The following is a 15,000-nucleotide window of genomic DNA, read 5'->3' as shown; positions in this document are numbered from 1 at the left end:
GAGGGAGGAGAGAGAGAAAGGAAGCCAGGAACAGATGTGTGTGTGTGTGTGTGTGTGTGTGTGTGTGTGTGTGTGTGTGTGTGTGTGTGTGTGTGTGTGTGTGTGTGTGTGTGTGTGTGTGTGTGGGAAGGACAGACAGACAGTCATACAGAAGGCAAGGGTCATAAATTGATCAAACTGTGCGGGCAAAAGAAAAAAAAGGAATGCTTGTATGCTAAAAATATTTCCAAGGTAGACGAATGTGAGGAAAAAAAGGAAAGTTTAAAAGTTGATTTTAATTTTGCGAGGAGTGAGTGAAGGTTTAATAAAGGTGTAGTCAGTCAGCCAATAGGTTTCCGAGGTAAATAAGGGATGGGGGGAGAGAGAGAGAGAGAGAGAGAGAGAGAGAGAGAGAGAGAGAGAGAGAGAGAGAGAGAGAGAGAGAGAGAGAGAGAGAGAATTCACCATCGAAACACAAGAAAATATGGAATGAAGAAAGCATTTAACATTTAATCTGAAAAAAAGTATATGACATCAAGAGAAGGAAAAAGAAGAAAAAAAAAAAAGAAAAACAGGTGGCAGCGTTTAAACCAGAGAAAGAACCTTTGAAAACAGTCAAGGCAATTGAGTATATAGAGCGTCCCTGAATACAACTAATAGAAGCACAACACACAACTGCTAAATATTCCTCAGGTAAGTTAGTCAGGTGTGTGGCGGGGAGCACGACCAGTCAGCCAGCCAGCCAGTCCCTCCCTCCCTCCTTGGACTCGTTCCCTGCGGTCTGGTGTCGCTGGCTATAGTCGCGGTTCACTGAGGGACGGAGTCTCGGTATGGTACGAAGTGTGTAGGTGAGGGCCAGAGCAACCTTGAGAGTCGTGGTCCGTGCTCCCAAACGTTTACCAGGCGCATTATCACTTCTGCTTCTAACAAACTCAAGTGGAGGTTATTCTGAGGTGTTTTTTGAGTGTTTTCATTCAGTATCCTATCTTTGTTTGGTGTTATTTATGCCTTAAAGTTGTGTTGAATATGTTTATTTCCTTTACTTTCTTCTATCCTTCTTTTTTACCCGTCTATCTCTCCTTCCTCTTATCCTTCCCTCTCTCCTTTCAACTACCAATCTTTTCTTCTTTTCATCTCCCCTTCCAAGTACCAATCTTTCCTTCCTCTCATCTCTCCTCCCGTCTCATCCACCTTCCAGCACCCAATCTTTCCCTCCTTCCAACGCCACAGCTTCCCTCGCTCACTCTCGCCTCTCATCAAGTCAGTGAATGGCAGGCGAGTGAGCACGACACACAAAGAGCAAGTCACAGTAGCATCGTCTTATCTCAACCGGGAATCATCTCAGCTGACATGCACTCACCTGAGGAAGAAAAGAAAGGACACATGTTACGAGGATACTCGTAAAATAAAGGAGGTATATAACTGAGTTTTTTTTACCATTAACCCCCTCAGTGCCATGACGCGTTTCCATATTCACTATAGTTACTATTTCGTGATTTTATGCAGCTTCAGAAACTTATGAGAGGGTTTAGAATAGTGAAGACTGTGGCCATTAATCTTTTGACCTCCATAGACCCTTCCTAATGTCAATAAAATGGTCTAATCGTACACAAATCTCAAGTAGCTAAGAATGAAAGTCCGTAAGATAGAGGAGGACAGAGGAAGAAAGATGCTGAAGATGAACATACCAGCAAGAAGAAAAGAAAGAACACATGTAGCGAGAATGAAATAAGTGAGGGAATTGAGATTTTTGATTGAGAGCTAAGAATAGAAGTCCGTAAGATAGAGGAGAATAAAGGAGGGAGGATGCTGGTAAGGGATATACCAAGCAGGAAAAAAAAAAAAAAAAAGAACACAGGTTACGAGGATAAAATAAGTGAGGTAATTGAGCTCTATGATTGATACCTAAGAATGAAAGTCCCTAAGATAGAGGAGAGTAAAAAGAGGGATTATGCAGGAAAAGAATATACTTACCATGAAGGAAAAAAGGACACAAGTTAAGAGGATACAATAAGCGAAGGAAATACAGTTTTATGACTGATACCTAAGAATAAAAGTCCAGAAGATAGAAGGGAGTAAAAAGAGGGATTATGCAGGAAATTAATATACTTACTTACCAAGAAGAAAAATAGGACACAGATTACGAGAATAAGATAAGCGAAGAAAATACAGTTTTATGGTTGATACCTAAAAATAGAAGTCCATATGATAGAAAAGAATAAATGAAGGCGGATGCTGCAGATGAACATATCAGGAAAGAAGAAGAGAAGAGTACCTAATGAATACCGAGACGGAGAACATGTTTGTAATACGTATGACTGAAGAAGGCGCAGAAGACTTAGTATATACCTTAGAAAAAAAGAAGAAAAAAAAAAGAAACAGCAAATACTAACAGCAGAATAAAAACACAATTAAATGACAAAGAAGTGACAGCACGTGGGCATGAGAGACAGACAGAAGGATGGACAGAAGAGAGAAGGGAACAAGCTAATGTTTAAACTGTCCTCCAATCTTATCCTTCGACTGTTTAAGGATTATTTTAGCTCAAGGACAAAGGGGTGAAAAAAGAGAGCAGGAGGAGGAGGAGGAGAAGTGAGGGGCAAGGCGGGGAGTGTGCGGGTGTGGGAAGAGTTGTGAGTGAGTGAGTGAGGGTGAGTGAGTATTTAAAGGCCGCGTGTGTGTGTGTGTGTGTGTGTGTGTGTGTGTGTGTGTGTGTGTGTGTGTGTGTGTGTGTGTGTGTGTGTGTGTGTGTGTGTGTGTGTGTGTGTGTGTGTCTACGTATGCATCATTAATGCATCTTATGATTTTTGTCTTGTGCTTCAGTTACTAGAGAGAGAGAGAGAGAGAGAGAGAGAGAGAGAGAGAGAGAGAGAGAGAGAGCAATCATATAATATTCTCGTTTGATTTAGTTCTTCCTTACACGAGTCACTAACCCACTTGAATCAATCTCTCTCTCTCTCTCTCTCTCTCTCTCTCTCTCTCGTAGGCAGTCACCGGTCACTCTTCCTCTCACCCGAAGATGAGGTAAGCAAATCATCACCCTCAATATTATTAACATCATCATAATTATTATCCGTTGATATGAAAATCCCACACACTTCTGAGCATCGTCACACACTCATGACCTTGGTGTGTGTGTGTGTGTGTGTGTGTGTGTGTGTGTGTGTGTGTGTGTGTGTGTGTTAATAGTAGTAGACAACTTTATAGTATTCGTGTGTGTGTGTGTGTGTGTGTGTGTGTGTGTGTGTGTTAATAGTAGTAGACAACTTTATAGTATTCGTGTGTGTGTGTGTGTGTGTGTGTGTGTGTGTGTGTGTGTGTGTGTGTGTGTGTGTGTGTGTGTGTGTGTGTGTGTGTGTGTGCGTGTATTTGTCTATTTACCTGTTTATTTATCCATTTATCTATGTATTTATATATCTAGCTATATGTCTATCTGCTTATTTATCCATCTACCTATCTATCTACACATCCGTCTATCAACCAATTAATGAGTCACTCCTTAGATCTACCTTTTAAATATCCACCTATCTACATCCATCTAACCCAGTACGTGTCTAGGCAGTGTAGGATCAAGCTAACCAACCTACAGGACGCCACAACACAAGCACACAACACGACTGCTTGCTTATCTCTGTTTGTGCTGTTCATTCCTTACACAAAGCTTAAGGTGACATCACATCCCGCCTCGCAGTGAAAGGTTAGCCCACTATAACCTTACCAAGTCGTCCCAATACCTACTAGCCATAGCTCACAGTTCATACCCTACTTATACTACTGTACTCTGTAACAAATCCTCGCCAGTTCTGTCTCCATGCTTACCTAATGGCTTGACAGTAAAAGCCTGGTCACTGTGGTTATTTTGTTCATGTAGAGTCGGTCTCCCTACTTGATGAAACTGTCTTCCTATCTATAAGTCTAGCAAAAGTGACCTCTTATATTTTGTTTCATGGAAGCTGTTATTGGGCAAAGGTAAGCTGCCTTTGACGTGCATCATAAGCCTGCCTTCTTCGTCTTCTACACACCATCCTCCATGTTTCTTCTCCCCTCTCCTTTGTTTCTCATACCTTCTTCATCCCCATTCTCTCTCTCTCTCTCTCTCTCTCTCTCTCTCACACACACACACACACACACACACACACACACACACACACACACCGCGTAGTTAGCACGCTCGACTCACAACCGAGAGGGTTCGAGTCTCGGGAGCGGCAAGGCAAATGGGGAAGCCTTTTAATGTGTAGCCCCTGTTCACATAGCAGTAAATAGGTACGGGATGTAACTTGAATGGTTGTCGCCCCGCTAGCCCGGTGTGTGGAGTGTGGTGTGCCTGGTAGTGTGGTCTCAGTCCTGCCCGAAGATCGGTCAGTATGAGCTCTGAGCTCTTTCCGTAGGGGAAAGACTGGCTGGGTGACGAGCAAGCGACCGTGGTGAATAGCACACCTGGTGGCAGTTAAGAGCTAAACACCAATTATACATACAGCTTTGTGACTGGTCTCTGATTGACACACACACACACACACACACACTCTCTCTCTCTCTCTCTCTCTCTCTCTCTCTCTCTCACGGCAGTTAACTTTATGGGTGAATAGTGTTAACACCACATCACCACACCGTATCACGTGACAACTTCATCAGCACCAAACACCACCATATTACACCACAACCACCACCACAAACAACCACCAGACACCATCAAGTATAACACCACCACCACCACACCACACACCATACCATACCATATACCATACCACACAACACAACACACCACACCAAGGCATCCTTAGCGCCCTGACCTGTCCAGCCCCAGAGAGTCCCGTCCCAGCATCCTTAGCCCCCCAACTTCTCAATATGTGTGTGTGTGTGTGTGTGTGTGTGTGTGTGTGTGTGTGTGTGTGTGTGTGTGTGAAAGGGCTAGCACAAGGGTCATTTAGGAAGTCATATCAGCTTGTGGTCAATCCTTAGCTGGGGTTGAAGAGAAAGTACCACTAATCTCACCAAGCAACTGCCGTGGTTCAGGATCAAACTCAAGTGTGTCATATATTGTTCTGTAATAGTGAAGTCAGTCTCGTAAGGACAACACAAGACTCGGCTCGTATTTGACGGTGACGAAAATAGTAAAACGCAGTAACAGCTCTCATGACATATTTTTAACTACCTATCATATCATTACCACGACCAACACGGCCTTGAACTTCACTCTATCTAACCTTCCTCCTCTTCCTTCTCCTCCTCCTTCTCCTCCTCCTCCTCTTCCTCCTCCTCCTCTTCTTCATCATTCTTGCTCTTTCATCGCAATCTCTCATTACTCCAACCCATCTTTTTTTCCCACAATCTTCTCTTCCTCCTCGTTCTCCTCCTTTGCTGTCATCTCCAACATTACTTTATTTATCCCTTCTCCACCTCCTCCTTCTCTTCCTCCAGTTCTTTATCACCCTTTTTCTCATCCTCACAATCTTTCATCCTTCCATCCTACCTTCTTTCCATCAACTTTTCTCCTCCGTAACTTTATCTGACCCTCCTCCTTTCTCCTTCGCTTCTTCCCCCATCTTCACATTTCATCACAGTCCTTCATCTTTCCATCTTATCTTTATTTCCATCCACTTTCCATCTCCACCCGTTGTTGTTACCCCTCCTATAGCACGATTTAGCACTCTTTCTCCTCCTCCTCCTCCTCCTCCTCCTCCTCCTATTTCTGCTCCTCACAGTCCAGTCAGCACAGCATTCAGTCACTCTAAATGGCCGGAAGACAGCTCCGTCGGCCGAGACACGAGAGGGACATAAGCTTTCCGCTCCGACGGCGTGACTGAGAGAGAGAGAGAGAGAGAGAGAGAGAGAGAGAGAGAGAGAGAGAGAGAGAGAGAGAGAGAGAGAGAGAGAGAGAGAGAGAGAGAGAGAGGAACTGCTACTCTATCATATGCAGTAGTTAACTTGTTAGTTCTTACGATAGTCTCTCTGCCTCGTTATAATTGTCTGTAGTAAAGGACGGAGGACAGGAAAGGACATATAGGGCAAGAGAGGAGACATCGAGACCTATTACTACGTGTGTTGCTCGCTGCGGCGCTGAGAACACACACACACACACACATGGAGGTAATGTGACACGCGCGTGGCCGAGGGAAGCATCTGTGTGACTGACAAATCCTGAAACTCGAGTGTGAGAAGCCGAGTCTTAGTTTGGCCTTCAGGTTTTCATTACTTCCTCAAATTCTGCACCAAGAGTCTCTTCACAGGAGGAATATTACACTCACTACCTCCTCGCTGACTGACTGACTGATTGACTGACTGACTACGTAACTAACTACATAATTGCATAATTGAAAAGGAAATGGAAGGAAAAAGTGAAAAATAAGAGGAAAGAGCCGATCAGAGCAGAGAGAGAGAGAGAGAGAGAGAGAGAGAGAGAGAGAGAGAGAGAGAGAGAGAGAGAGAGAGAGGCTAAAACAAACTCGCATTTCCCTTCCCTATATCTACAATACGGTACTCTCTCTCTCTCTCTCTCTCTCTCTCTCTCTCTGTCTGTCGCTATGACGCCGATGAAGTGAAAGAAACTTGGGTCTCTCTCTCTCTCTCTCTCTCTCTCTCTCTCTCTCTCTCTCTCTCTCTCTCTCGGCAAACATCATTAGGGCGATGGCGGAGAAAATAGGAACTGAAGTGAATGATGATAAAACAGAAGCAGAGAGAGAGAGAGAGAGAGAGAGAGAGAGAGAGAGAGAGAGAGAGAGGGGGAGAGAGAGAGAGAGGGAGAGAGGCCCTGAGTTGGTATCTTGTTTAGTTCTCACGGCCACTTCCGGTACGCATGCTGATTTCCCTACACAAACACACACACACACACACACACACACACACACACACACACACACACACACACACACACACACACCTTCTTTTCTATAACAAGGCGCTGCGTGAGTCTAACTAATACTAAAACATATCATTTCCCCTCCTCGTTCCCTCCTTCCCTCCCTCCCTCCCTTCCATTCCTTCCCTTCTTGCTGATGAGTTTGCTCCTTTCACGCAAGCACGCGACGACAACCACCACCACTACCACTACAACATGCACTACCACCACCACTACCACCACCCAGCAGTACACTACATTGTCGTCAGCTTAACCCAATGTGTCACTGTTTTTTATGTAAATTTGCAGTTTCAACCAATATACCCTATCTTGTATTTTTTTCCTGTCTAACAAGCTTGGGGACCTCCTGGGAAACCTAACCTAACCTAACCAAACTTAACCTTATTATTAATTTCCGATAGGATAAAATGGGGTTAGAAATACTCGTAGGAGTGTGATCTGGATTGTGAGTGTGTGTATTGGTCGAAACTGCAATCATACCGTTTTTATAATGTAATTTATCTCTATCTCTCCTATTCTCGCTGGCATTCAGACTATCCTTTCTCACCTAAGATGTTGTTATTCTTCCACTTTACAGTGTGTCTTTTCTCTTCTTCTCCCTTGACCTTCCATATCCAGCGTCCTTTTTTTTGCGATCAACTTCCTTCATAACTCGACAGACTACCCCAGCCAGCCAAGCCTCGTGTTCTGAATCCTTTGGCTCTCATATCACGACTGTTTTCAAAGGCCACAGAGTTCATTTGCCAGTTTCTTCCGAGCATTTCTCCAGTTAACAATATAGAATTCTTGTTAACTTGTCACTAAAACTGTAACAATTACCCTAAAAAAAACCGTGTAACTTCTTTCAACTAGAGCCTATGAAATGCAGTGGAGGTGCCGCGCAAACTGTTTCAGAAGCTTCGTCTCCACAAACAATGTTCTCTCACCGCGACAATTTTCAGAGGTCACAGAAATGATTAGCTGTAATCTCAATCCTGTTTTCCTTTACAATAATGGAGAAAATCTGCTAATCTGTCACTAGAACCGTAAAAACACCCTAAAAATCTAGTCTTCACAAACTCTCACCGCGACGATTTTCAGAGGCACAGAAATTATTGTGTTCTCAATCCAATTTCCCTTTATAGTAATGCAGAAAATTTGCTAATCTGTCACTAGGATCATAAAAACACCCTTAAAATCTAGTGTATCTTGAACTACAGGTTTCGTAAAGTAGTTTAGGGATGGGGGAGGGTAGAGAAGTGCTTCGGAATGTCGCCTTGAGTCGTGGCGTCTGTGTCTTTCTAGAAACCTCAAAACCTTCACCGTTTCTCTGATCCCTGCACGACTAGCCCTGCATCACACCAGGATCCGCATTCAGAAACGCTTTGCTCTCTCACCATGACTATTTTCTAAGGCCACAGGGGTGATTAGCGAGGTTTTTAAGAATGTTTCTCGACTTAACAATGTAGAAATCTCGTCAATATACCTGTAGAACAATAAAAACACCTTAAAAACTGGTGTAAATTCAAATAAAGCCTCTTGAAATAATGAAGATGAGGCTGTAAACTAAAATAAAGGCTTTTGAAATAGTGGAGGTGAAGCGCAGAAGTGTTTGCGAATACGAGCCCAGCACCACACCGCCACCCTATTGCTGGGGAAGGTGTGCAGGGTCTCGCGTGATTCCAGGAACGCAAGGGACATGAGGGCACTTCAACGAACGCCTGAAATGAGCGGGTTGAGTCTACATAAATTCTGAGACTGTGGGACGAGCAGGTGTGGGTTCAGTGGGTGTTATTTCCTTGGGTTTCCATATTTACTGTAGTACGTATCTAAGCTAAAGTCTCTCTCTCTCTCTCTCTCTCTCTCTCTCTCTCTCTCTCTCTCTCTCTCTCTCTCTCTCTCTGTGTGTGTGTGTGTGTGTGTATATAAGGCCGAGTGGCGTACATAAACATGATAAACTTGACTGCCCGCCTCACCTGGCTACGAATACCTGAGGCGGGAGGGAGAAGGAGCGGCAAAGTTACATTCTGTATTGTACCTGTGCCCGACTCCACCAATACCAAGGCTTATACATAGATCTGTATGCAGAAAGGCTATGCTCTCTCACCAAGACTATTTTCCAAGGCCACAGAGATGATTAGTGGGGTTTTCAAGAGTGTTTCTCCAGTTAATAATGTAGAATTCTTGTCAATCTAACCCTAGACTAATAAAAACACCTTAAAAGTTCGTGTATATATAAGTAAAACCTTTTGAAATAGTGGAGGTGAAGAGCATAGCCTTTTGAGAATACGAGCCATAGACGTAGGGTTTGTTTCTTTGTGTGGATATTGCTGAGGAACTGTTTGAAATGTTTACGATGGTTTTGTATCGGAGCTGGAAAAAAAAAGAAGTCACGTTTCGTTACTGATTCACTGCAATGATTCATTCGTTTACTCTATTCTGACTACTGACTTGTCTGAAACGACTTTTGGGCCTTTCGCTCTTATGATCATTTCTTCTGCTGATATTGAAGAAAACCTTGTAAAAAAAATCAAATATTTGCAGAAAAAAAGAAAGAAAAAGGAAGAGTTGCAGGTTAATATTCAAATCTTATCAAGACTAACAAAACAATTTAAGACAGTAAGTAGCACCTTCATATAAAAATAGGTAAATAGATCAATAAATAAATCGTAACAGCGAGTGGAGTAATCAAGTATTGGTGTTGCAGTGTCTACGTCAACACTGAACTATAAAGGATTCATCTCACAGTAACCACATAACGCACTTGTCAATCTGTACAGGACACTTGAAGACGAGCAATTGTTTTCTTGCTAGACTCAAAGAACTTCTGGGGAGAGAGAGAGAGAGAGAGAGAGAGAGAGAGAGAGAGAGAGAGAGAGAGAGAGAGAGAGAGAGAGAGAGAGAGAGAGAGCATACATCCGAACCCCAAAGAGAAACGTGGGAAGAGCGAACAAAAGAAGAAGGAAAGAAAGAAAATAAAAGAGAGGAATGTCATGGGGCGAGACAGATTGAGAGAGAGAGAGAGAGAGAGAGAGAGAGAGAGAGAGAGAGAGAGAGAGAGAGAGAGAGAGAGAGAGAGAGAGAGAGAGAGAGAGAGAGAGAGAGATATGAGTTACTACAGGAGGGTAGTGAGGAAGGGAAGAAATAAGCTGGGAGTATGAAATCAGAGAGGGACACACCACATCCTGCCACACACACACACACACACACACACACCCACACACACATACACACCATCATCATCATCATCAAGTAAGGCATTTTATTTCCCCTACGCATTATTTTCCCCTTTCTCGACCTTTACTATTTTAATTTTCCCTTCATTTACATATTTTCCTTCAATATTTTTCCTTTTTATATATATTTTCTTTTTTTTTTATTTTCTCTTACTTCTCTTCTAGATACTTATCTCCTCGCAACATGTTTTCTCCATGGTTATTTTTTCCCTTATTTGGACTCTCTCTCTCTCTCTCTCTCTCTCTCTCTCTCTCTCTCTCTCTCTCTCTCTCTCTCTCGATGAAGACGTATTTACCAAATTAAGAAATTCCTTTGCTCTGTGATAAAATGATAAGCAGACTCAGATAACCACCATCACCACCACAACTACCATCACCACCACCACCAGCAGCATGACTAACATTATGATCTCCACTAACACCATCACCACCACCAATACTAACGTGTCTAACATTATCACCACCATCACCATCACCACTACCACTACTGTCACAACAACCAACATTATCATCACCACCACCATCGCCACTACCACCATCATTATGTCCTTAATCACTACCAGCAACACACACACGCACACACACACACACAAACAAACACACACACACACACACACACACACACACACACACACACACACACACACACACCGCCAGCCACCTGCACCACCGGATGTGACAACCCTTCTCTCCTCTCCTCTCCTCTCCTCTCCTCCTCCTCCTCCACCACCACCTCCTCCTCCTCCTCCTCCTCCTCCTCCTCCTAAACGCTCTTCTCCTTGGCTGTGGGGAATAACAAAGTACTACTCCAGAGAGAGAGAGAGAGAGAGAGAGAGAGAGAGAGAGAGAGAGAGAGAGAGAGAGAATGAAAGAAAGCAAATTCTCAATCAGGCTTCGACCAATCAAGGCAGAAAGAAACGAAAAATGAAAAGAAATATACTTGAGACATTTCACTCACACACACACACACACACACACACACACACACACACACACACACAGGACGAGGAGGAGGGGGACAGGGGAGGGTCTATATACAGAAAGATCAATATGGAGGCTGTTGGCAGGGAGGGAAGAGGAAAGGAGGGAAGGAGAGAGGGAGGGAGGTAAGGAGGGAACATGAGGAAGGGAGGTAAGGAGGGAACATGAAGGAGGGACGCAGGATGGAAAGGAGAACAGGAGGAGGAAGGAAGGGTGAAGTGGAGGTGAGGAGAGGGAAGGAAGAAATGAAAGGCGAGGGAAGAGGGAGAGAGAAGAGGGAGGAAGGAACGAAAGGAGAGAGAGAGAGAGAGAGAGAGAGAGAGAGAGAGAGAGAGAGAGAGAGAGAGAGAGGGGATATGTACCTATCTCAGCAACTACGTATGTACTTGGATCACTGTTCATAAACACACACACACACACACACACACACACACACACACACACACACACATACACACACACACACACACACACACACACACACACACACACACACACACACACACACACACACACGAACTTGATATCACACACCATTCTTTTCTCCTTTTTATTCTTTTTCCCAGAGTTGAGTTCGCTTTATACATTTTTTTCTTCTTGCATATGGATTTACTCTCGTTGACTGGGCAGTGACATTACTAGTAGAAGCGCCTGCATGTTGCCCTGGACTGTGGTAGTATAGGAAAGTAGTAGAAGTATTATCTCCAAGAATGACGGTGCCTTCTCCAATACACAGCTTATCATTAAGTAAGGGACGGGCAAAACCCACATCCTGATGACAGAATACAGTCTTTATCCACAGCTAACGCTTCCTGACCTCACTACGTCCCACTGGTGCTACGTGAATGCTTCTAGTTCAGTGATCCTTCAGTGCACCGAGTCTATTCCAGTAGTACAGTCATGTTACACCACTCTCCTCCTCATATCTACAATTTTCCTTCAAACTCAAGTCCTCCGATCTTCTGCAAATCTATCGTTTCCACAGTTTAATGCAACAGTTGATGGCTGAGCAACATTCCCCACCCCTTTCCTTATATCTTCAGAGCTTTCCTACAATCGTACTCGTTAAGTCCCCTGATCAGCTAAAAATCTACCACTCCTCTTGCCCAATTTTGCAAGACATTCAGCAGATCAGGACACTTACAATCGAGGGAAAGCGATAAACACCGTAGAGATGCGTGAGTGCAGCTGGCTGACTAACATAAGTAAGTACGTACGTGCGTAGGTACAGTACATACTCTGCTTTTGCCCATGAGTACATCCACACAAAGAAAAATCCACCTTGCATCACAGAATTCCTACAACTGCTACGGAACAAAGACAACACAATACCGGAAACAATATGACAGAATCAAAACGCGTTAGTAAACAGACACACCAACCTGCACAAAGACAGATTAGTTAACGTGAAAGAAGGGTGGTGGAGAAGTGATGAGTCAATCGCTGATAATGTAAGTAGGCGGTGCGTGACATGGAAAGTTCTTATAGTGTATGACGGGACGATTATGACGCGGGCATTGCATTACGAGAGATAAGACACCAGACGGTAAATCCCCCTGCATGGATACTGCTGATACACGTGAACACCCTAAGAAGTAAGTCAAATTCACGAGCAAATCCTAACACAGTGCAACATAGGAACATGATAAAAGAGATGCGATAAGTTATGTGTCAGTTTCAAAGTCAAGGAAGGCAAAACACGAGTCAATCCTTTAGAAAGACTGACACTGAGGAAAGGTGTGGCGAAGAGTGGAAAGAGCGTATGGTGTTTATAACGAGAAGAGAGTGAGGTAGTGGAGGTAGTGATGGTGGTGATGATATAGAGGTGGTTGGGTGGAGTGCCATTGTTCCTCCACACGTCTATCTCTCCTTCCTTCCTTCCCTCCTCCTCCTCTCCATTACTCAAAGTGACACCGGGAGAGACACAAAGTCACTGATGAGGTACTGTGCCTCCACTCTGCCATCACAGCACCACGGCACCACACCACCTGGCACCTGTTTACTACCTTCACTAACACTGCTATAACTACTACTAGGTACTGCTATTATCACTACTACCACTAAACTTATTAGGTAATACTATCGCTACATCAGCTACAACAAAATTCTCTCTCTCTCTCTTATCGTCAATAAGAAGTATTCAAGAAAGCTGTGTGCCATGCCTTCCTTACGTCATGTTATGGGAGGGGGCGGCGGGAACACAATACCACGACTGTTCCCCTTTAACCCCAAGGTAGTCATTATCTCCGGTACCGGTACCACCACCACCACCACCACCACCACCAGCGGCGGCAGTCATAGTCACCATACTTTGACACATACACTTGTCATTCATTCTTTCCGCGAGATTCATGGAAGTAAACGTTAGCAAACACAAAACTTCTGACAGAGACGCCGACGGAGTACCAGCATCAGTAGTATCACCATTATCACCATCATCGTCATCATCAGCATAATCATCATCATCAGCAGCAGAAGAAGTTCCAGACAAGACAGCATATCAGATGGATATTTGAGCAGGCTTGACAGGCAGCGGGTCACCTGACCTGACTGCCAAGAACTCCCTCTCAGCGGCGTGCAGTGCAGGCGTCAAGAATTCTTTTTGGGCCTAGGGATTGTTCTCATTAAAGGAGAGATTACAACGTCGCCCACGACCGCCACACCAACGCCACGCCACGCCACGCCACGCCTCAGGTATGATGACGGCCTTCGCTCCGCCTCGTCATCAACATCAACAATATTGTTATAATATTACGCGCCGGGAACCTGAGCTGGCAGCTCCAGACAGCAGCAGCAGCACCAAGGCGAGGAGGGCATGGATGCTGCCCCCTTCCTTGCTTCCCTGCCACATGACCATTCCACCATACACCCCCACACACACCACGCACACCACCCGGCGACACCACGGCACACCAGCATCATCACCACCTGCGCTGCCCCGTCAGGACACTCGCGGTAACAAGAACCGAGGGATGCAGGTTCTTACCTCTTCCAGCTCGTTGACTGTTTGCCTACAAAGGGGCATTTTGGAGACGAAATTACTGGTGGGGGGCGACGAAATGTCATCTTTCACCTCACTAATGTAGTCGTTAACACTGATGAACTCCGGCATGGTGCCTGTCACAGGCAATCAGCCGCCTTACTCAAGAACGGTGAAATACCACTGGAGCAGCGACACTGTATATCTTCACTCACTCACTGCCTCACCACAACTGGCGTAGTATCGCTGAGTGGAGCAAGACTCGCAGAGGGCAGCACACTCCCACTGGGTGGCAGACATTCGGCCTTGCGCAGGCGTCACCTCACACCACCTAGCATAAAGCTGAATTATCCTTTATCACTGTGTAGCTTTCCTCCTCACTCCCTTCACGAGACACTGATGACAAGTACACTAAAACTGTGACACCTGAGCCAGGTATGCGCTTACCTATCGTACACCTTTTAGTGTTGCCATATCGGCATCCTGGTTTTTCTCAGTGACTGGAAACAAAACGTTCTACTACACAATGTTTGCACTGCTCCAGACCTGTCACGCGTGAGCACAGACATGCATACTACGCGGTGCTACAGGGAAATGCTGCGCTAGAAACAGCTAGTACAAGAGGGGAGGAATAAATGCAGGAGCTACATCTTAATATATATATATATATATATATATATATATATATATATATATATATATATATATATATATATATATGAGCCGTGCGTGTGTGTGTGTGTGTGTGTGTGTGTGTGTGTGGAGAGAGAGAGAGAGAGAGAGAGAGAGAGAGAGAGAGAGAGAGAGAGAGAGAGAGGTTTGAAACATTTCAGTCAGTCCCACACAGATGCTGCTGCTACTGCTGCTGTTATTGCCTTCATCCAGAACAATCTAAGACTCTTGGGTAGCTGTAATGCGGAGGCTAACAAGCTTATGAGATAAGAAAAAAAATTCTACACAAATTACCAAAGATTTTGATGCGTAGC

At 44.5% G+C, this 15,000-nt stretch overlaps 2 protein-coding genes across 7 annotated transcripts in view; both read right to left on the bottom strand.

Moving 5' to 3' along the window:
* LOC123517687 (arfGAP with SH3 domain, ANK repeat and PH domain-containing protein-like) overlaps positions 1 to 14,338 on the bottom strand; it is a 170,573-nt gene extending 156,235 nt beyond the window's left edge. For 3 of the 6 annotated variants that reach the window (XM_045278026.1, XM_045278029.1, XM_045278031.1), the window contains exon 1: positions 14,021 to 14,337. In XM_045278026.1, coding sequence (XP_045133961.1) covers positions 14,021 to 14,146 — 126 coding nt within the window. In that variant the 5' untranslated portion in view covers positions 14,147 to 14,337. Of the gene's footprint in view, positions 1 to 14,020 lie in introns of all 6 variants that reach the window. The other 3 variants (XM_045278027.1, XM_045278030.1, XM_045278028.1) reach the window with 2 other exon arrangements.
* Positions 14,339 to 14,847: 509 nt separating this feature from the next.
* The window catches only part of LOC123517358 (peptidyl-prolyl cis-trans isomerase 6-like), a 4,629-nt gene continuing 4,476 nt past the window's right edge, over positions 14,848 to 15,000 (bottom strand). Inside the window, exon 7 of the mRNA XM_045277372.1 lies at positions 14,848 to 14,922. Within this exon, the coding sequence (XP_045133307.1) occupies positions 14,848 to 14,922 (75 nt within the window). The remainder of the gene's footprint in view (positions 14,923 to 15,000) is intronic.

Source organism: Portunus trituberculatus, chromosome 42, assembly GCF_017591435.1.
Source record: "Portunus trituberculatus isolate SZX2019 chromosome 42, ASM1759143v1, whole genome shotgun sequence".
NCBI lineage: Eukaryota > Metazoa > Arthropoda > Malacostraca > Decapoda > Portunidae > Portunus > Portunus trituberculatus.
This window is presented reverse-complemented; position numbering and strand designations above follow the sequence as displayed.